This window comes from Polistes canadensis, unplaced genomic scaffold (assembly GCF_001313835.1).
Source record: "Polistes canadensis isolate GaletaPanama2010 unplaced genomic scaffold, ASM131383v1 scaffold_94, whole genome shotgun sequence".
Lineage (NCBI taxonomy): Eukaryota > Metazoa > Arthropoda > Insecta > Hymenoptera > Vespidae > Polistes > Polistes canadensis.
The window spans coordinates 517473-538934 of record NW_014569641.1 but is presented as its reverse complement, the minus strand read 5'-3'; the positions used below and the strand labels follow the sequence as shown (position 1 = coordinate 538934).

The 21462-nt window shown below is 30.1% G+C and overlaps 6 protein-coding genes across 6 annotated transcripts; all 6 read right to left on the bottom strand.

Moving 5' to 3' along the window:
• Positions 1-653: 653 nt before the first annotated feature.
• Positions 654-2696, bottom strand: LOC106787148 (odorant receptor 45b-like). The gene is made up of 5 exons (XM_014749264.1): positions 1900-2696; positions 1591-1690; positions 1307-1417; positions 915-1070; positions 654-803 (listed from the first exon to the last, which is right to left on the bottom strand). Exons 1-5 carry the CDS (start codon positions 2694-2696, stop codon positions 750-752), a joined length of 1218 nt encoding a protein of 405 aa, XP_014604750.1. The 3' UTR covers positions 654-749.
• A 1252-nt stretch (positions 2697-3948) lies between these two features.
• On the bottom strand, positions 3949-5411 carry LOC106787147 (odorant receptor 85f-like). The gene is made up of 4 exons (XM_014749263.1): positions 4591-5411; positions 4427-4526; positions 4197-4344; positions 3949-4152 (listed from the first exon to the last, which is right to left on the bottom strand). The coding sequence occupies exons 1-4, from the start codon at positions 5409-5411 to the stop codon at positions 3971-3973; spliced, it is 1251 nt and encodes a 416-aa protein (XP_014604749.1). The 3' UTR covers positions 3949-3970.
• Positions 5412-6563: 1152 nt separating this feature from the next.
• On the bottom strand, positions 6564-8149 carry LOC106787146. The gene is made up of 3 exons (XM_014749262.1): positions 7329-8149; positions 7047-7146; positions 6564-6764 (listed from the first exon to the last, which is right to left on the bottom strand). The coding sequence occupies exons 1-3, from the start codon at positions 8147-8149 to the stop codon at positions 6564-6566; spliced, it is 1122 nt and encodes a 373-aa protein (XP_014604748.1).
• Positions 8150-9178: 1029 nt separating this feature from the next.
• LOC106787144 lies at positions 9179-10847 on the bottom strand. The gene is made up of 5 exons (XM_014749261.1): positions 10027-10847; positions 9753-9822; positions 9617-9646; positions 9300-9455; positions 9179-9229 (listed from the first exon to the last, which is right to left on the bottom strand). The coding sequence occupies exons 1-5, from the start codon at positions 10845-10847 to the stop codon at positions 9179-9181; spliced, it is 1128 nt and encodes a 375-aa protein (XP_014604747.1).
• A 992-nt stretch (positions 10848-11839) lies between these two features.
• On the bottom strand, positions 11840-13493 carry LOC106787143. The gene is made up of 5 exons (XM_014749260.1): positions 12876-13493; positions 12436-12504; positions 12220-12330; positions 11965-12120; positions 11840-11890 (listed from the first exon to the last, which is right to left on the bottom strand). Exons 1-5 carry the CDS (start codon positions 13491-13493, stop codon positions 11840-11842), a joined length of 1005 nt encoding a protein of 334 aa, XP_014604746.1.
• A 5621-nt stretch (positions 13494-19114) lies between these two features.
• LOC106787142 lies at positions 19115-21000 on the bottom strand. Its single transcript, XM_014749259.1, has 5 exons — positions 20207-21000; positions 19973-20072; positions 19792-19902; positions 19531-19703; positions 19115-19226 (listed from the first exon to the last, which is right to left on the bottom strand). Exons 1-5 carry the CDS (start codon positions 20998-21000, stop codon positions 19115-19117), a joined length of 1290 nt encoding a protein of 429 aa, XP_014604745.1.
• Between the last annotated feature and the right edge of the window lie 462 nt (positions 21001-21462).

Genomic DNA, 21462 nt, shown 5'->3' with positions numbered 1-21462 from the left:
TATCAATCGTATATGCAATTGTTCTGCGCCTGCGTCAAACTTATTGCNAACACGACTATCATTCGACAGTTACTATTCTTACTAACATCTTCCTTGTATCAATCGTATATGCAATTGTTCTGCGCCTGCGTCAAACTTATTGCCAATCTTTTTCCTTATATTTTTTTCTTCCCCTCTTTAAGAAGAAGAAGATGAAGAAGAAGGGTTATAGTAATCGCGACTACAATCAACTTTCTGATAGTTTACGAGAATGTTATTCGATGACAATAACATTTCCGCGATGGGGATTGACCCCTTCTTATATTCTTTACGATAACGCATGATATTTTTTCCCCTGTTGCGTTCACATTTATATACATTTGACTATGTTTAGTTGTGTCACGATTTATCGATTACCAATCATCCTTTCAAAACGATAACCACCTCACGATTTATTTTCATTATTCATAATGCAGTTGCGTGTGCATGTGAGAATTTTTATTGCATGAAAATGATTTATGTGTAAAGTGTATGGGTAACGTGTATGGGGGTTTTTTTTTTTTTAGGAGAGAATTTATTTTATTTACATGCAATTGTGGAATATTTACGTGGAAATGAATGATGCTGATTAAAATGGTATTAATTAAAAGTCTGTTAATATGGTTTTCTTATAATTATTTTTTTTTTCTTTTTTTTTTTGCATTTTCTTTTGAATTTAAACAATCTAGTTATATTCAAATACTAATTTCTACTGTGATCGGTAATTTATTCTAAATTGTAAACGTACGAAGCATATTCAAGTAGGCACCAGCTGATTTGATCACCTGCATTTTAACGATACAATTGTGCATCAGAAAATAATCTCCCAAAGTCTCGTATTAATTTCATACTAATGACATTTTTATATTCATTTGTTCGTTATGTTATATACTTACGTCAGAAAAACTGCTTATAGATAAATCGATCAAATTTCCAGCAGTTAATCTGGTTGTCGAATTGGACATCATAATTATTAGAACAATTGCAAGATTTTTTCTGTCTGGTATACGATACCAATCAATCATGTAAGATTTTTCGCCAACTTTCAGGGTCTGTTACAATATCCTTGACATTAGAATTCGAGATTATTATTTTTTTTTCTTTTTTTTTTTTTTTTTAGCATAAATGTTTCAACGTAAAACGTAAAAAACAAAATTCGCGCATATCCAATTTATTATATTAACAATGTAATCTCGTATTATTTATTCGTAATGACTTTTTAAAAAAAAGATTTTTGTTTCTTTTTATAATTAATAAAAAATGATGGGTAAAAGAATAAAAGTAATACCTGCTCGGCAAGAACTTCACCAATGTAACAAAAAATGAAGATATTGAAAGTGACCGAAGTGAGTAATATTAAATAAGTAACACTACCGAGTGGTTGCTTAATATCCCATTCCTGTAATAATTAAACGACAAACAATATTTTTTCCCAGAAAAAAAAACAAATTTATAAACTTACTGACCAAGCTCGGAAATCAACAAAAAAAAAAAAAGAAAATAATCAGATAGAAAACGAAAGGAGAAAAGTAATAGAACGATTTATTATTTATAAAATATATATATGCGTACCATCATACAATGATATCCAAGGCAACAAATGTTGAATGTGCATCCGACGATTTCAACTAGAGATATTTCGCTTATAACTTCTTCTGTACGTTTAATAAAACTAAAATGTAACAAAAAAAATGTATCTATTGACACATAGATCTGTTGTTTATAACAAGCTGCAAAATTTTCGATTACAATTTTGAATATCATTAAAAAAGAAAAAACAGAAAAAGAAGAAGAAGAAGAAAAAGAAAACAAAAAGTAACACAAAGCATACAAGCAAACAAAATATTTAAGTAAAAAAAGCAAAAGAATAAATAAACTGACCTAAATGCACGTACATGCTGTTCGATTATATCAGCCAATCTTTCGTCAAGCGTGTCAGAAACGTTTTCCCTTCCGTCAACCAAATATTCGAGCCAGGAAATGAGAATTTCTAATTGGCCGCATGCGTGCATAGCAAGAAGGGCTACTAAACCGCAAGCGGCAACGGTTATGTTGTGTGCAACCAAACCGGAAAACAATTGTATCAAATAAAATATTTCATTTGCCGGACTTATTTGTGCATCGGCTATTATTTTCGGTACGGGATAAACCAATGGTCTATACGTTAGATTTCTATCCTCGTCAAATGCACGTCCATGTGTCATGGGTAATGCAATGTAATAAAAGACAACACCACCGTACATAAAAAAGCCACAAATCATGATCAATTTTCTGCCAAAGTTAGCATTATCTATCATTATCTTTTTATCTTCCAAATATTTAACATCTTTCCAATCCATTTCGATGCAATCGATGCAACTTTTAATATCATTTTCGCGAATAATCAAAAAGAAATATTTCATGGCTGCCATCAAAAAGAAACTCAATGCGCTACCTATTTTTAATGAACTGTAAAAATCTTCCAATTCGAGTATGATAAACATACTTCCTAGTATTAAAACAAAACTCAATAATATGTAACAGATTAGGATTGTTAATTTTTTAATAATAAATTCGAATCGCGTTGTTTTAGATACTTTCATCGATGGCCACGTTCCTATTGGTTTTGATATCCATCGATTTAACGAAATACTCAGATCAACGTTCCTTTTAAAATTGTTCAACGTTTTATTTTCCATGTAATATCGAAAATATAACAATTACGCGCTATCGTTTTTAGTTAATTCGATATTTTTAAACGTCACACTGAATCATTTGAACTATTCAAATGCTGAATGAAGTATCGTCGAACGAATATATTTCTGCGCTTGCGCTAATTTATTCCTCCCCCTTATTCCCATTTTTCTTTTTTCTTTCTGATAACAAACTTTGCTAAACTCTCTCTCTCTCTCTCTGTTGTTATTCGCTCGCTATTTTTTTCTTCATTATCTTTTTATTTTTTTATTCGTTCGCAGAGGATCAAAACCAACAGTTCAGTATTTTTCTAAGCAAAATTGTTATTTGACGAAAAAATGACGCGAATAGAGAAGATACTTTTTTAGTACATTTTTTTTAAACTTAATCGTTTCTTATCAATTAATGTTTTTTGATTTTTTTGTTTTTCAGAAAAACGAGAGCCTCGTACAGCGAATATAATTTTTGGGATAATTTTTCAACCCCTTACCAAACTGACATAAGATGAGTAATATTTTTTTGTATTATCGAAAATTTTCTTCACAATTTCTACTTACATTTGTCACAACACTTTTTATTTTATTTTTTTGTTTGCAGTCAACGAACAACAACGAGGAATACAACGACGGACAAAATTACTCGAGCGAAACTTTTTTGCGTGCGATTAAAAGTAAATTGTTACTTTATTAGAAAGGGTAACAAATGTGGCTTTCCTATAGTCAGGTATAGTCGGTAGAGAAAAAAGGAAAAAAGAAACAAAATGATATTTTTATTCTTGCGCAGTGGAAGTTATTAAACTGTACGATCGAAGAAAGGAGACTGTAATACGTTGAACACATTACAGTCGTACTTCGTGTGTGAATACAGTCGGACTGTTCAGACTATTCAGGATACGATATAAAGGGTAACTTTTTTATACTTCTTTTTTTTTTTTCTATTTTTCAGACTATACTAATAGAATTTTTTACTTCAAAGTTGGTGATACGGCACGAGGTTTCTTTCTTTTATTTTTTTTTTTTCACTCTCACATTCGTTTAAAAATCAATTAGTGTTTCTATTACTTTTTATTTAATTATTTTTTCTTCAAACTATCGTCTAATATTTTACAAAACTCGAATCAATTCGTATTAATCGTAATTGTTAGTTATGGTATTTGATTTATTTTATTAGACGCTACTTCGTAGAATGTTGAAATATCCAACGGCAGTTTTAATTATCTACAAAATTCAGTTTTTACTCATGTCAAACACGTTATATTTTGTAGATTTAAAATATCATTTTAATTACTTACGTTGTTAAAATTACTCAATGACATGTCCATCAATTTACCGGCAACTATTTTAATCGGATGATTAGACGCGAGTATTATTAATACCAAACTTCGTGCACTTTTCGTCGGAAGACGATTCCAATTAAGAGTACACGAAGTTACGCCAACTTTTGTACCCTGAAAAGGACAAAAAAAATAAAATACGTATATTAAATTATTTAATTGATATAAAAACAAAAAGGATATATATAAGGTGACGAAATATTTGGCACCTGTTCCGAAAGAAGTTCACCGATGTAACAAAAAATGAACATGTTAAAGGCAAACGATAGAAGAAAAACGAAATAAGTGACCAATCCGGTCGTGTCACTGTTTTCCCATTCCTATTAATTTGTTAATCATTTATATTACATTAAATATAATATTTAAAAATAGATATATATAGAATCTTTATAATTATATTACCATAATTAAGTAGTACAAAACAAGACAAACGAGACTAGTGCAACCCAATATTTCAACCATGCACAAATATTGCAGAATTTCTTCGACATCTTTTACAAAACTGTGAAAATAAAATTAGACTCAGACATACGGTGCCCCATAAAATTTCGATTTATTTTACTTACTTCTTAGCACGAATTTGGTGTCGAATTACCTCAGCAATACGTTTATCTGCATCAGAATCATTCTCATCTTTCCCATCAACGATATCTCTCATCATTCTCATGAGAATTTCAAGTTGACCGCATACGTGCATGATCAAAAAAGTTGCCAAACCACATACCCCACAAGCGACCGAATAAACAGAAAAACCGGCGAGAAATTGTAGGAAAAATACCAACTCGTAAGCGGGTGATTCTTGTTCGTTGAATATTACGAAATAACTTGGACATGCTAGGGGTCTTATCGTAACATTTCCAATAATTAATTTCCCTTTTGTAAGTGGTAAAATTGTACGATAAGACATTCCAGCACCGTAAATAAACGATGCCGACATTAGTGCCAATGTTCTACCAACTTTTGCATGTGACATCATAGATTCGTAATCTTTTTCCAATACAACCTTTTTCCAATCATCTCTAACATGTTGCATGCACTCTTTAATTTTTTTACCACGCGTCATTAAAATACTATATTTCGTAGCATTGATAGAACAGGTGCAAAGTGGTCCAAATATTTTCAATCGAATTCTTACGTTTTGTTCGATTAAAAATATTCTCAACAAACCAGGCAGGAGAATAAACGTAAATAAAAAGTAACATAAGATTTTCGCGAAATAACTATAAATCTTTTCTATGGTTGATGTTTTTTCGTTATGTGGCCAGCCACCTATTATTCGTAAAATTCCGCGACCAATTTTAACCGAATAATTTATAGCCAATTCGTTTCTATTGTTATTAACGACTACGGGAATGTTTTGTTCGTTTAATTGAACTGTTTCTGACATGATCGTTTGATTATTAGTTTACGGACTTTTCTTTTCTAAATCTCGGATATTACTGAACGGGAAAAGGGATTGTAATACCGATAGAAATCAAACGGGGGTTATACGCTTGCGTAGAAAAACAATGATGTAAGGGATAGAAATGATTTCGATTAGAAAATTGCACTCCATGCGCATGAACAATTTAGATTTGAAACTTGGGAATCTTTGATAATAAGGTAGAAAGGTAATACGACTTTATATTCTTTCGCGTTTTCCTACGAACTTTTCGTTTCTTTTTTTATTCCCTTCGTTTACTCTCGTTCACTTAGAATCGTTTACATGTGTGTATTCAATTTTATTTTCGTTATTGATCATATTTTTTGGAAAATGTCAACTTACCTTTATTATTTCGGATGATATGATTTCAATTTATTTTTTTATTTTCAGTTAATAAATTAGGAGAAACACAAGGACTGTTAACTCATACGCCAATTTTTTTGCGTACATTTGATAATAAATAGTTAGTTTGGTAAATTTTTATAGAATGACGGCTTCTGTTTAAAGGAAATTGTAAGTAAAAAAGAAAAACATAATAATATTTTTACTATTGCGCAGTGGAAGTTATTAAATGGTACAATCAAAAGGAGAATGTAATACGTTGAAACATTACAGTCGTACTTCGTATGTGAATACAGTCGGACTGTTCAGACTGTTCAGGATACGATATCAAAGGTAAACTTTTTTATATACTTTTTTTTTTTCTTCAAAGAGAAAGACTTGTTCAGGATACGATATCAAAGGTAAACTTTTTTATACTTCATTTTTTTTTTTCAAAGTGTACTATACTAATAGAATTTTTTACTTTAAAGTTGGTGATACAGCACGAGGTTTTCTTCATTTTCTTCCTCTCTCTCTCTCTCTATCTTATGTTTTAAAATCAATTATTTTTTTCCATTGCTTTTTATTTTATTTATATTTTTTTTTTTCAAACTGTCGCCACACAGATTACAGTTAATATTTAACAAATCTCAAATCAACTCGTATTCATCGTAATGCATATATAACAATTGCTATTAATGATTTTTTGATTTATTTTATTAAATTCTATTTCGTAGAATGTTGAAGTATCCAACAGCAGTTTTAATTATCTACAAAATTCAGTTTTTTCTCTTGTCAAACGTAATGTTGTATATTTGAAATATCATTGTAATTACTTACGCTGTTAAAATTACTCAATGACATGTCCATTAATTTACCGGCAACTATTTTAATCGGATGATTAGACGCGAGTATTATTAATACCAAGCTTCGTGCACTTTGCGTCGGAAGACGATACCAATTAAGAGTGCACGAAGTTATAGCAACTTTCGTACCCTGAAAAGGAAAATAAAATATGTATATTAAATAATTAATTAATATAAAAATAGAAACGATATAAAAAAAAAAGCATAACAAGAAATATTTAGCACCTGTTCCGAAAGAAGTTCACCCATGTAACAAAAAATGAACATGTTAAAGGTAAACGATAGAAGAAAAATAAAATATGTGACCAATCCGGTCGTGTCACTGTTTTCCCAGTCCTATAAATTTATTAATCATTTATATTACATCTAATATATTATAATTAAAAATAGAATCTCTTTATAATTGCATTACCATGATAAAGTAATACAAAATTAGGCAAACGAGACTAGTACAACCCAATATTTCAACCATGCACATGTATTGCAAAATTTCTTCGACATCTTTTACAAAACTGTGAAAAAAAAAACTTATATATCTTCCGATTTATTCTAATTTATAATATTACACATACGTAAAAAAAAGAAACAATTCAATAGAAAAATTCTTTCTACTTTCTATCGTTGCATAAATAAAATCATGCACACAATGAGTGTGTATGATAAAAGAATATAAATGAAATTAGATAACACTTACTTCTTAGCACGAATTTGGTGTTGAATTACCTCAGCGATACGTTTATCTGGATCAAAACCATCTTCATCTTTTCTATCAACGATATCTCTCATCATTCTCATGAGAATTTCAAGTTGACCGCATACGTGCATGATCAAAAAAGTTGCCAAACTACATACCCCACAAGCGACCGAATAAACCGAAAAACCGGCGAGAATTTGTACGAAAAATACCAACTCGTAAACGGGTGATTCTTGTTCGTTGAATATTACGAAATAACTTGGACATGCTAGGGGTCTTATCGTAACATTTCCAATAATTAATTTTCCTTTTGAAAGTGGTAAAATTGTACGATAAGACATTCCAGCACCGTAAATAAACGAAGCCGACATTAGTGCCAATGTTCTACCAACCTTGGCATGTGACATCATAGATTCGTAATCATCTTCCAATACAACCTTTTTCCAATCATCTCTAATATGTTTCATGCACTTTCTAAGTTTATTACGACGTACCATTAAAATAGTATATTTCGTAGCATTGATAGAACAAACGCAAAGTGGTCCAAATATTTTTAATCGAACTCTTAGGTTTTTTTCGATTAAAAATGTTCTCAACATAGCGGGTACGAATGTGAAGGTAAATAAAAAGTAACAAAATACGTTAGCGAAATAACTATAAATCATTTCTATGGTTGATGTTTCTTCGTTAAGTGGCCAGCCACCAATTACTCGTAAAATTCCACGACAAATTCTAAAGGAATATTTTAATGCAAATTCATTTCTATTGCTATTAACGACTACCGGAATGTTTTGTTCTTTTATTTGAATCGTTCCTGACATGATCGTACGATTATTAGCTTACAGACTTTCTTTTCTAAATCTCGGCGATTACTAAACGGGAAAAGGGATCCAGTACTAGTAGAAGTTAAAGGGGGTTCTACGCTTGCGTAGAAAAACAATGATGTAAGGGATAGAAATGATTTCGATCGGAAAAGTGCACTCTATGGGCTTAAACAATTTAAATTAGACACTACAGAGGGGATCTTTAATAATACGATAGAAATATAATACGAATTTTGTTGTTCTTTCGCGTCTTGCAACGAACTTTTCGTTTCTTTTTATTACCTTCGTTTACATTCGTTTACATTGAATCGTTTAGATGTGTGTATACAATTTTATTTTTTTTATTGAAAATTTTCTTCGTTAATTTTCTTTTACACGTTTTATTTCGTATAATATGAATTTTCTTTTAGTTTTTTTATTTTCGGTCAATAATTACGAAAAATACAATGACAGGTAACTCGAGTTGCATTTTTATTTGCGTACGATTAATAATAAATAATTAGTTTGGTAAATGTTTATAGAATCACGGGTTTTTCTTAAAAAAAAAAAAAAATACGAGAATTGTGTAAGTAAATAAGAAAAACATAATAATATTTTTACTCTTGCGCAGTGAAAGTTATTAAACGGTACGATCGAAGGAAGGAGAAGATAAGTTGAAACATGACAGTCGTACTTTGTATGTGAATACGAACAGACTGTTCAGACAGGATACGATATCAAAGGTGAACTTTTTTATACTTACTTTTTTTTTCTAAGTTCACTATACTAATAGAATTTTTTACTTTAAAGTTGGTGATACGGCACGAGGTTTTCTTCTTTTTCTTTCTCTCTCTCTCTCTCTCTCTCTTACGTTTTAAAATCAATTATTGTTTCCATTGCTTTTTATTTAATTTTATTTTATTTTTATTTCTTTTTCATACTGTTGCTAGACAGATTTTAGTTAACATTTAACAAATCTCGAATCAACTCGTATTCATTGTTATGCATATATAAAAATTGTTAGTAATGATTTTTTGATTAATTTTATTAGATTCTGTTATGTAGAATGTTGAAATATCCAACGGCAGTTTTAATTATCTACAAAATTCAGTTTTTACTCTTGTCAAACGTAATGTTGTATATTTGAAATATCATTGCAATTACTTACACTGCTAAAATTACTCAATGACATGTCCATTATTTTACCGGCCACGATTTTAATCGGATGATGAGACGCGAGTATTATTAATACCAAACTTCGTGCACTTTGCGTCGGAAGACGATACCAATTAAGTGTGCACGAAGTTATAGCAACTTTCGTACCCTGAAAAAGAAACACAAAATATGTATATTAAATAAATAATTAATATAAAAATAAAAAGGATAACACGAAATATTTGGCACCTGGTTCGAAAGAAGTTCACCCATGTAACAAAAAATGAACATGTTAAAGGTAAACGATAGAAGAAAAATAAAATATGTAACCAATCCGGTCGTATCACTGTTCTCCCAGTCCTACAAATTTATTGATCATTTATATTACATCTAATATATTATAATTACAAATAGAATCTCTTTATAATTGTATTACCATGATAAAGTAATTCAAAATTAGACAAACAAGACTAGTACAACCCAATATTTCAAACATGCACATATATTGCAGAATTTCTTCAACATCTTTTACAAAACTGTGAACAAAAAAAATTTAACTTAAACATACAGTCCCACAGATCTTTTGATTTATTTTAATTTTAATATTACACATACGTAAAAAAAAAAAGAAACAATTCAATACAAAAATTCTTTCTATTTTCTATCGTTGCATAAATAAAAACATACACACAATGAGTATATATGATAAAAGAATAAAAATTAAGTTAGATAACACTTACTTCTTAGCACGAATTTGGTGTTGAATTACCTCAGCAATACGTTTATCTGGATCAAAACCATCTTCATCTTTTCTAACAACGATGTCTCTCATCATTCTCATGAGAATCTCAAGTTGACCGCATACGTGCATGATCAAAAAAGTTGCCAAACTACATACCCCACAAGTGACCGAATAACCAAAAAAACCGGCGAGAAATTGTAGGAAAAATACCAACTCGTAAACGGGTGATTCTTGTTCGTTGAATATTGCGAAATAACTTGGACACGCTAGGGGTCTTATCGTAACATTTCCAATAATTAATTTCCCTTTTGAAAGTGGTAAAATTGTACGATAAGACATTCCAGCACCGTAAATAAAGGAGGCCGACATTACTGCCAATGTTCTACCAACTGTGGCATGTGACATCATAGATTCGTAATCATCTTCCAATAAAACCTTTTTCCAATCATCTCTAACATGTTTCATGCACTTTCTAAGCTTATTACGACGTGCCATTAAAATAGTATATTTCGTAGCATTGATAGAAGTCGAGACAAGGTGTCCAAGTAATTTCAATCGAACTTTTACGTTTTTTTCGATTAAAAATGTTCTCAACAAACCAGGCAGGAGAATAAACGTAAATAAAAAGTAACTTAAGATGTTCGCGAAATAACTATAAATCATTTCAATGGTTGATGTTTCTTCGTTAAGTGGCCAGCCACCAATTACTCGTAAAATTCCACGACTAATTCTAAGGGAATATTTTAATGCCAATTCGTTTCTATTGCTATTAACAACTTCGGGAATGTTTTGTTCTTTTATTTGAATCGTTCCTGACATGATCGTACGATTATTAGTTTACGGACTTTTCTTTTCTAAATCTCGGCGATTACTAAACGGGAAAAGGGATCCAGTACTAGTAGAAGTTAAAGGGGGTTATACGCTTGCGTAGAAAAACAATGATGTAAGGGATAGAAATGATTTCGAACGGAAAAATGCACTGTATGTGCTTAAACAATTTAAATTAGACACTACAGAGGGGATCTTTAATAATAAGTTAAAAATATAATACGAATTTTTTCTTTCTTTCGCGTTTTGCAACGAACTTTTCGTTCCTTTTTATTTTCTTCGTATACATTCGTTTACGTTGAATCGTTTAGATGTTTTATTTTCTTTATTGAACATTTTCTTCGTTAATTTTCATTTACACGTTTTATTTCGTATAATATGAATTTTCTTTTAGTTTTTTATTTTCGGTCAATTATTACGAAAAACACAATGACAGGTAACACGAGTGGCATTTGTTTTGCGTACGATTAATAATAAATAATTAGTTTGGTAAATGTTTATAGAATGACGGGTTTTTCTTAAAAAAAAAAAAAAAGGGAATTGTAAGTAAATAAGAAAAATAATCTTTTCATGCTTGCGTAGTTGTGTGGAAGTTATTAAACTGTACGATCGAAGAAAGGAAACTGTAATACGTTGAAACATGACAGTCGTACTTTGTATGTGAATACGATCGGACTGTTCGGACAGGATACGATATCTAAGGTTAACTTTTTTATACTTACTTTTCTTTTTTTTTTTCTAAGTCCATTATACTAATTGAATATTTTACTTCAAAGTTATTGATACGTCTCGAGGTTTTTCTTCTTGATTTTTTTTCTCTCTTTTTCATTTGAAAAACAATATTATTGTTTCCATTTCTTTTTATTTTGTTTTTCAAACTATCGTCATGTTTTAACTAATATTCATACAAAACTCTAATCAACTGAAATTCATCGTAATGTATACGTAAAAATTACTAATTATTATTTTTTTGATTTATTTTATTAGACGCTACTTCGTAAAATGTTGAAATATCCAACGGCAGTTTTAATTATCTACAAAATTCAGTTTTTACTCTTGTCAAACACGTAATATTTTGTATGCTTAAAATATCATTGTAATTACTTACGTTGTTAAAATTACTCAATGACATGTCCATCAATTTTCCAGCTACGATTTTTAATGGATAGTTTGACATCAATATAACAGGTATCAAACATTTTGTATCTTTTACCGATAGACAAGTCCAATTTAAGGTACAAGATGTCACGCTTACTTTAGAACCCTGTTAATTGATTCAATTTTTTTTTATTTGATTTGTTTCGAAAAAGTTTGTGCTTATTTTTATATTAATGCAGAAATAAATAAGAGAATATTATTTTACCTGTTCGGATAGAAGTTCTCCGATGTAACAAAAGATAAACATGTTGAAAGTGAAAGATAAAAGAAGTAAGATAAAAGTTATGAGACCAGTTGCATCGCTATTTTCCCATTCCTTTAAATAAAGACAAAAATTATATGATTACTTTTAAGAGAGAAAGAGAGAGAGAAAGATATTATAATTAAATTGCCAATAGGTTTTTAATACAAATTAACTTACCATAACTAAATAGTATAAAACCAGACAGACGAGACTAGTGCAGCCCATAATTTCGGCTAAACAAGGATACTGCAAAATTTCTTCTACTTCTTTGACAAAACTATATATAAATAAAAAGTAATTAATCATATTCAAAGAGAGGCAAAAAATAATACAATCTTTACTTTTATACATTATTTGTTTATATTAATTATTTTAGATTAAAAATATAAATTTCTATTGTAACATATCATTATAAAATGTCCAATACAAATTTGTATTAAATGAATTTCTTATATTTTTGTTCATTACTTTTTAAAATCTTACCCAACAAAAGAATAAAACGATAAAGTTACGATTACAAAATTGGCGATAATTGAATATTATAATTAAATAAACAAAATTTCTAATTTCAGACAAAATAAGAATTACTTTCTCGCTCTGATTTGATGTCGGATTACTTCGTCGATACGTTTTTTAGGATTAATTTCGTCGGAATAATGGCCGTCAACGATGTCATTCATTTTTCTCATCAATATACGTAATTGACCGCAAACGTGCATAATCAAAAAGGCAGCCAATCCGCATACTCCGCTGCCAACGGTATAAACGGTAAAACCACCAAGAAATTGACCGATGAATACGAGTTCGTATGCGGGCGTTATTTGCTCATCGAATATTACAAAGTAACTTGGACAAGCAAGGGGTCTTATCGTAATATTACCAACAACTATGGAACCTTTAGAAAGTGGTAAGAAAGTACGATAAAATATTCCAGCACCGTATATAAAAGAAATCGACATTGTTGCAAGAATTCTTCCAATTCTAGCCTGGGACATCATGAATTCGTGATCTTCCGGAAGAATAATATTATTCCAATCTTCTTTGATATGTTTCAAACATTTATTGATTTTTTCCCTGTGCATCAATAATATACTATATTTCATAGCATTCGTAGAACACGTACAAAGCGGCCCGAATATTTTCAATTTTTGTTTGGTACTTTTCTCGATCAAAAATATGCGCAACAATCCGGGTATCAATATGAACGCGAAGAAAAAATAACAAATACACTTCATCGTTAAACTAATGAATTTTTCCATCATCGAAGCGTTATTTAAAATTGGCCAAACACCGATAGCTCGTAAAATACAGTATGGTATTTTTATAGAATAATTTAGGCTTCTTTCGTTTCTAACAATGATGTCTTCTTCTTCTTCTTCTTCTTTTTCTTTTTCTTTTTTCTTCAAGTTAGTTTTATTCAATTCGATCGACATGATGATCGTTCCCGAGAACAAAGAAGGTAATTGAAAAGTTGAAACTTAACTTAGAAAACAATGGGGACTAGAAACGAACGTAGAAAATAAAATCTAAATCGTTCGAGAATTATTGTGGTGGGGTAATATAATTGCATTGCATTTATGAAGTAGGGTTCTACGCTTGCGTACGATATTATTGTAAGGGTTCAGTTTGACGTTTCAAACTATTAGTGTGTCTCTCTCTCTCTCTCTTCATTTTCTTTTTTTCTTTTCTTTTTTATTCCAACTTTTTTTAAATCCTATAAATATTATTAATAGTTTTCACGAATTAAATCATTCCTTTACTGTCAATATCTTTATCAAATCATTTATTCGTATCAATGAAAAACAATAAACAAAGTGGCAAAACGAATTTTTTGTACATCCCGTTCGAATTGTGAATGTATAATAGTTAATGCTCTCGATGTATTTTACAATAAGTGAATAAATGTGAATTTAAAAGATATTAAATGCTTGTAGTACGAAGCATGTTCAAATACGCCACCGATGTTCTAACAACCTAAACAAAAATATCATAAATCATCGTACTTCTCATTACTTTTCTTGTTTTATTGTTTAATTATTTTTTTTTTTAATTAGAATACGGGGAATCTTTGACTTACCGAGCCGAAACTGTTCAGTGATAGATCTAAAAATTTGCCTGCCGTTATTTTGATTGGTCTATTCGACATCGCCATAATCAAAATCAAACAACGTGACGTTTTTTCTGGCAAATGAAACCATTCCAACGTGCAGGACGTTGTTGCAACTTTCGTAGCCTGATTAAAAACAAATAATAATAAATACATAGAGAACGAATAAAAAAAGATCGTATTGCGTGAAATAGAAATAATTATACCTGATCGGTCAAAAGTTCGCCAATGAAACAATATATAAAAATGTTGAACGTAAATGTTAAAAGTAATATCGCATAAGTTAAAATTGCTATGGCATCATTATTTTCCCATTCCTATTAAATAAAGTAGAAAAAGTATCAAAGAAGAAAATTGTAAAAATAAAAAGAAGGTGCTACGTAATTATTTGAAGAAAAAAAAATCACTTTACTATTATGATATAATATCCCAAAAGACATAAAATCAATGTGCATCCCACCACTTCCACTAAACATATGTGTTGCATAGCGTCCTCGGTATTTTCTAAAAATCTAAACAATATTGTACAAACATCAGAAATAATTACAAAAAAATGTAGAAGAAAATACGACGAACTCGATAAGAATTATTATTTATAACAATCTGCATCAAAGAATATTTTAATGTACAATTGATCTAACCCCGTAGATTCGTTCAGAAAAATTCCAAAATTTAGTTAATAAAAGAATCAATATATTTGAAACGAACTTTACGTTTTATTATATAAATAATAATTATTTTTTTCTAATAATTCTAATCGAGGGGGCTCGTTTATGATTGTATTTAAAATTTTCAGATCTTACCCTCTGACATTAATATGATGTTTCACCAAGGCAGCTAATTTTTCATCCAACAAAACAATACTCATTTTCGAATCCTCAACCAATTCTTCCAATTTTCTAATTAAAATTTCTAATTGTCCGCATGCGTGTAATACATAAAGTGCTGCCAAACTACAGGCCCCACTAGTTACGGAATAAGTTACAAATCCGGCAATAGTTTGTAACGTAAAAATAATCTCGTAAGCTGGACTTTTTTGTGGATCGAAAAAAACGAAATAACAAGCGTAGGCCAATGGTCTTATGGTAACATTTTTCGCGTTCACTATAGTTCCTCTAGTCAGTGGAACAATTAATCGATATGAAAAACCGCTAATGTAAACAAATGCAACGCAAAGTATTGCAATGCTACGACCTATTCTAGCTTTTTCCAACATAGTTCGACGATCATTCAAGGTAACAACGTGTTTCCAATCTTGTTCCAAACGTATCATACAATCTTCCAATTTTTTACCATTACATAAAAATATGGTATATTTTAATACTGCCATCGAACAATTGCACAACGGACCAATTGCTTTTAATCTACGACGTGGATCCTTTTCTTTTAAAAATGTATACAACAATCCAGGTATCAATACAAAACATGCTAAAGATTGACAAATTATTCTTAACAATTTCAATCTAATTTTTTTAGAAATATTTTCACCTTTTTCTCTTCGATTAGGCCAAATTCCGATCAATTGCAATACACTACGGCTAACGTGTACCGTAAATTCAATGTCATTTTCATAATTATCGTTTTCCCATTTCAATACCGCCATTGAAAATTAAAATACAATGGGTTTTTTTTATTCTTCTCGATTTCAACTAGTTTCTTACTAAACAACTGTACTAGAAATGTTGCCTTACTGACGTATTAGAAAAATCTTACTCGCTTGGTGTTCATAAATTATGCGGACTGAAATTACACGATTAATCTTTTAGAAAAAAAAGAAAAACTTTCCTATGTAATGTATAACTTTTTCTTTTCCTTTTTTTTTCTCCTAGACTTACGTAATCGTTGAAAATTACGAAAAACTTTAGTTCAACTCTTTTTTTTTTTTCTTATTTTTCTTCTTCTACAAATTAAAAAAAGGTTTAAAGCTAACGTTTATTTTACCGTAGACAATACTAAAAAAAAAACGTAGGTTTAACTAAAATTAATTTTAATTAGACAATATTAATTTAATATCGAATTAATATCGTATGCAGTATGTTTTTCTATTCTTTTTCTGTTTTTCTTCAAGTTAGTTTTGTTCAATTCGATCGACATGATCGTTCCCCGGAACAAAGAAGGTAATTGAAAAGTTGAAACTTAACTTAGGAAAAAATAGGGACTAGAAACAAACGTAGAAAATAAAATCTAATCGTTCGAGTATTCTTGTGGTTGAGTAATATAATTGCATTTATGAAGTAGGGTTCTACGTTTGCGTACGATATTATTGTAAGGGTTAAGTTTGACGTTTAAAACTGTTAGTTTGTTTCCCTCTCTCTCTCTCTCTCTTTCTTCATTTTATTTTTTCCCTTTCCTTTTTATTCAGACTATTTTTTCACCGTATTAATATTATTAATAGTTTTCACGAATTAAATTATTCCTTTMCTATTAATATCTTTCAAAGAATTTATTCGTATTAATGAAAAACAAAAAACAAAGTGACATAATGAATATTTGTTTGTGAATAAATGTGAATTTAAAAGATATTAAATGCTTGTAGTACGAAGCATGTTCAAATACGCAACCGATGTTCTAACAACCTAAACAAAAATATCATAAATCATCGTACTTCTCATTACTTTTCTTGTTTTATTGTTTAATTATTTTTTTTTTTAATTAGAATACGGGGAATCTTTGACTTACCGAGCCGAAACTGTTCAGTGATAGATCTAAAAATTTGCCTGCCGTTATTTTGATTGGTCTATTCGACATCGCCATAATCAAAATCAAACAACGTGACGTTTTTTCTGGCAAATTGAACCATTCCAACGTGCAGGACGTTGTTGCAACTTTCGTAGCCTAATTAAAAAACAAATAATAATAAATACATAGAGAACGAATAAAAAAAGATCGTATTGCGTGAATTAGAAATTATTTTACTTGATCGGTCAAAAGTTCGCCAATGAAACAATATATAAAAATGTTGAACGTAAAAGTTAAAAGTAATATCGCATAAGTTAACATTGCAACGGCGTCATTGTTTTCCCATTCCTGTTAAAAAAAGAAAAAAGATCAATTGTTAGAAGAAGGTGCTATATTATTATTTAAAAATCACTTTACCATTATGATATAATATCCCAAAAGACATAAAATCAATGTGCAACCAACCACTTCCACTAAACATATGTGTTGCATAGCTTCCTCGATATTTTTTAAAAAGCTAAACAATATTGTACATAAATTAAGATTAAATTCAAAAAATGTATTAAAAAATACGACGAACTCGATAAGAATTATTGTTTGTAATAATTGGTGTGATTGCATCAAAAAATATTTTTAAATGATTTAACTCGGTATATTCGTTCAGAAAAATTCGAAAGTATAATCAATAATAGGATCAATAAATTTGACGAACTCTCTAAGAGTATTATTATATAAATAATAATTATTATCAATAATAATTCTTATCGGCTCATTTGATTGTATTTAAAAATTACAGATCATTCGTAAGGATTCTTACCCGCTGACAGTAATATGATGTCTCACCAAAGCAGCTAATTTTTCATCCAACAAAACAATACTCGTTTTCGAATCCTCAACCAATTCTTCCAATCTTCTAATTAAAATTTCTAATTGTCCGCATGCGTGTAATACATAAAGTGCTGCCAAACTACAGGCCCCACTAGTTACGGAATAAGTTACGAATCCGGCAATAGTTTGCAATGTAAAAACAATCTCGTAAGCTGGACTTTTTTGTGGATCGAAAAAAACGAAATAACAAGCGAACGCCAATGGTCTTATGGTAATATTTTTGGCGTTTACTATAGTTCCTCTGGACAACGGAACAATTATGCGATATGAAAAACCACTGATGTAAACAAATGCAACGCAAAGTATTGCAATACTACGACCTATTCTAGCTTTTTCCAACATTGTACGACGATCCTTCAAGGTAACAACGTGTTTCCAATCTTGTTCCAGACGTATCACGCAATCTTCCAATTTTTTACCATTACATAAAAATATGGTGTATTTTAATACGGCCATCGAACAATTGCACATCGGGCCGACTGCTTTTAATCTACGACGTGGATCCTTTTCTTTCAAAAATGTATTCAACAATCCAGGTATTAATATAAAACATAACAAAGAGTGACAAATTATTCTTAACAATTTAATACTCATTTCTTTAGCAATTGTTTCACGTTTTTTATCACGGTTGGGCCAAATGCCGATTAATTTCAATACACTACGGCTAACGTGTACCGTAAATTCAATATCATTTTCATAATTATCGTTTTCCCCTTTCGATTTCGCCATAGAAAATCAAAATACAATAAATTTGATCTTTTTTTCTTCTCGATTTCAACTAGTTTCTTACTAAACAACTGTATTAGAAATGTTGCCTTACTGACGTAGAAGATATATCTAACTCGCTGAGTGTTCATAAATTATGCTCATTGAAATTACACTATTACTCTTTTAGAAAAAAAAAAAAAAGAAATAAACTTTCCTGCGTAATCTATAACTTTTCTTTTCTCTTAGATTTATGTAATCGATGAAAATACGACAAACTTTATTTCTACATTTCTCTTTTTTTTTTTCTTTTCTTTTCTTTTTTCTTTTTCTTTTGCTTCTTCTTCTTCTTCTACAAATAAGAACGGTTTAAAGTTAACGTTGATTTTATCGTAAACGGTATTAAAAACGTATATTTAACGAAATTAATTCATTTCGATTAGACAATATCAATTTAATATCGAATTAACATCGTATTCAATATGGTTTTTTTTCTTCTTCTTCTTTCCTACGATCGGTCGAGTGCACCCAAAATTTACGATGTAACGGCACGTAACATGTTGCAATATGTTGCAGCAGTTTTGATAACCTGCAATCGAATATTTTTTTCATCGTAAACGCTTATAAAACAAAATTGTCGTATGTAATGAACGAAAGAAAAAAGTTATCCCTTGGTTACTTTTTCTTTTTTTCTTTTCTTCTTTTTTTTTCTATTGTCCTGCAGGGGAAAAAGGGGCAAATGCGTTCCAATCAACTTTTACGTAAACTTTTTATTATCCTTGCGTGAGTAAGAATAATCGATTATCCAACGACGAAGTTAGTATAATTGTCGTGAAAAAAAAAAAATAAAAAAGAAAAAAAAAGGAAAAAGAAGAAAAAAAAATTGAGAAAACGACAAAGAGTTACTCACGTTACCAAAAGTTTGCAGGGAAAGTCCGACTATGTTACCAGCTGTGATCCTCATTGGACGATTCGATATTGCTGTCATTAAAATAACACCTGCCGATTTATTTTTGGGTAAATTATACCAATCCAACGTGCGACAGGTTTCCGCTACATTTTCCGCCTATCTTCGTCAATTACATTTCGATCTGTAAGTATTTTACTTTTTCTTCTTATCGTTGTTGAATATAATTTCATCATTAAATTAATACCTGAAAGGTCAGTTGTTCGCCGATATAACAAAACATAAATATATTGCATATGATAGATGATAATGCAATACTGTACATGCAAACTATTACAAGATTATGACTAGCCCATTCCTAAAAACATAAATAATCTAATTATTGTTTTGATGTTTTTTTTTTGGAAGTAAATATTTTAATATTATACCGTCATAATGTTATAGGACAAAAAACATAAGATCAGTGTACATCCTGTTAATTCGATCAAGCATAATTGTTGTAGCATATGTTCCACCACACCTAAAAAACTACAAATTATTCGTGATTATTATTACGTGTCAAAAATAATAAATCTCACTTTGTATTTTATTATATATATATATATATCTGGGATTCGTAAAAATCAAATCATTACAATACTAGAAATGAATTTTCTACAAACTTTCGAATTCTGATTTGATGTTCAACGGTTGTAGCAATCTTCGCATCGATGTTAACACCCGGTAGATCAGTTTTTGCCACCATCCTCTTCATCAACATGGTCAGGATCTCAAGTTGTCCACAAATATGAAGAACGAAAAGTGCTGCTAGCCCACAAACAGCAGTTGTGATGGAATACGTTACGATACCGGACAAACATTGCAGAAAATAAACTATCTCATAAACTGGACTAATTTGGGGATCGAAAAAAATGAAATAACAGGGACAAGGTAACGGTCTAATCGTGAGATTTTCATTAATTATTATTTTTCCTCTAGTTAAAGGTATAATGCCACGAAAAAGTATGCCACTTCCGTACATCAGTGCACCGCAGATAATAAAAATTCTTCTACCAACTATTGCCTTTTTTCTCATGATTTCGCGAGTACCATTTTCTATCGTATTTTTCCAATCCTCCTTGACGTGTTTCAAACACGAATTAATTTCGTTTATGCAGAAAAATAATACCACGTATTTGGCTAAACTCATCGTTGAATACATGATAGGTACGATTATGCGAAATTTTGCATAAGTGCTAGTTTCAATCAAACAAATGTGCAAAATACCAGGTACCACGACGTAAAGTATTACAACGAAATTTAACAATATCAATATTAATCTTAAACTTTTACGCAAACGTGATTCATTAGTATCCGATTGCAAATATGTTATACGAATTCCTAACGATAATAATATATTATGATTAGGTTCTATCACGTAACGTAAATTCTCATCGTAATTATCTTTTATTAACATCTTTTTATTTTTTTTATTTCTTCTTCTTCTTCTCTATCACTCTTATGTTTTTTCTTTGAGATCACTATTTGCGAATATCTTGCAGATGTTGTTGAACGTTAATACAGTATGACTGATCATGATCATTCGTCTGGGCAAGTTGTAAATTGCGCTTGCGTGTTTGAATCTTTAACTTACTGTTATCAACGTTGTTGTAGGGTTAGATAAGTACAGGTTTACCTCTTTTAAAACTTCGACTTTACATTTATTACGATAACTTTTTTCTTTACTCTAAGAATATTTAAGTTCTCATGGTAAACAAATCGCGAACCCTTTTTGAAAGAAAAGAAAAAACAAAAGACAAAATGTGTACGCATTATACAAATTGAAAAGTATAAGTCGAGAAATGGTATTAAAAATAAGAATATTTATGTGCAAGTTTAGATGGAAAAAAAACTATAACGTAGGATACTACATTGTTCT

What these genes read in the sequence shown, in the direction of transcription:
- LOC106787148 (XM_014749264.1), bottom strand. Translation starts at nt 2,696, where the DNA reads ATGGAAAATAAAACGTTGAACAATTTTAAAAGGAACGTTGATCTGAGT. An exon ending in TTGGATATCATTGTATGATG is followed by an intron (nt 1,418 to 1,590) that starts GTACGCATATAT and finishes TAATTATTACAG; the next exon opens with GAATGGGATATTAAGCAACC. An exon ending in CTATAAGCAGTTTTTCTGAC is followed by an intron (nt 804 to 914) that starts GTAAGTATATAA and finishes GTTAAAATGCAG; the next exon opens with GTGATCAAATCAGCTGGTGC.
- LOC106787147 (XM_014749263.1), bottom strand. Translation starts at nt 5,411, where the DNA reads ATGTCAGAAACAGTTCAATTAAACGAACAAAACATTCCCGTAGTCGTT. An exon ending in CACCAAATTCGTGCTAAGAA is followed by an intron (nt 4,527 to 4,590) that starts GTAAGTAAAATA and finishes TTATTTTCACAG; the next exon opens with TTTTGTAAAAGATGTCGAAG. An exon ending in ACCTTATATATATCCTTTTT is followed by an intron (nt 4,153 to 4,196) that starts GTTTTTATATCA and finishes TATTTTATTTTT; the next exon opens with TTTGTCCTTTTCAGGGTACA.
- LOC106787146 (XM_014749262.1), bottom strand. Translation starts at nt 8,149, where the DNA reads ATGTCAGGAACGATTCAAATAAAAGAACAAAACATTCCGGTAGTCGTT. An exon ending in CACCAAATTCGTGCTAAGAA is followed by an intron (nt 7,147 to 7,328) that starts GTAAGTGTTATC and finishes TTTTTTTCACAG; the next exon opens with TTTTGTAAAAGATGTCGAAG. An exon ending in TTTTGTATTACTTTATCATG is followed by an intron (nt 6,765 to 7,046) that starts GTAATGCAATTA and finishes TTTCCTTTTCAG; the next exon opens with GGTACGAAAGTTGCTATAAC.
- LOC106787144 (XM_014749261.1), bottom strand. Translation starts at nt 10,847, where the DNA reads ATGTCAGGAACGATTCAAATAAAAGAACAAAACATTCCCGAAGTTGTT. An exon ending in CACCAAATTCGTGCTAAGAA is followed by an intron (nt 9,823 to 10,026) that starts GTAAGTGTTATC and finishes TTTTGTTCACAG; the next exon opens with TTTTGTAAAAGATGTTGAAG. An exon ending in TATTGGGTTGTACTAGTCTT is followed by an intron (nt 9,647 to 9,752) that starts GTTTGTCTAATT and finishes ATAAATTTGTAG; the next exon opens with GACTGGGAGAACAGTGATAC.
- LOC106787143 (XM_014749260.1), bottom strand. Translation starts at nt 13,493, where the DNA reads ATGAAGTGTATTTGTTATTTTTTCTTCGCGTTCATATTGATACCCGGA. An exon ending in CTAAAAAACGTATCGACGAA is followed by an intron (nt 12,505 to 12,875) that starts GTAATCCGACAT and finishes GAAATTTTGCAG; the next exon opens with TATCCTTGTTTAGCCGAAAT. An exon ending in CATTGAGTAATTTTAACAAC is followed by an intron (nt 11,891 to 11,964) that starts GTAAGTAATTAC and finishes TGAATTTTGTAG; the next exon opens with ATAATTAAAACTGCCGTTGG.
- LOC106787142 (XM_014749259.1), bottom strand. Translation starts at nt 21,000, where the DNA reads ATGTTAATAAAAGATAATTACGATGAGAATTTACGTTACGTGATAGAA. An exon ending in CATCAAATCAGAATTCGAAA is followed by an intron (nt 20,073 to 20,206) that starts GTTTGTAGAAAA and finishes AATAATTTGTAG; the next exon opens with TTTTTTAGGTGTGGTGGAAC. An exon ending in AACGTGAGTAACTCTTTGTC is followed by an intron (nt 19,227 to 19,530) that starts GTTTTCTCAATT and finishes ATTCGATTGCAG; the next exon opens with GTTATCAAAACTGCTGCAAC.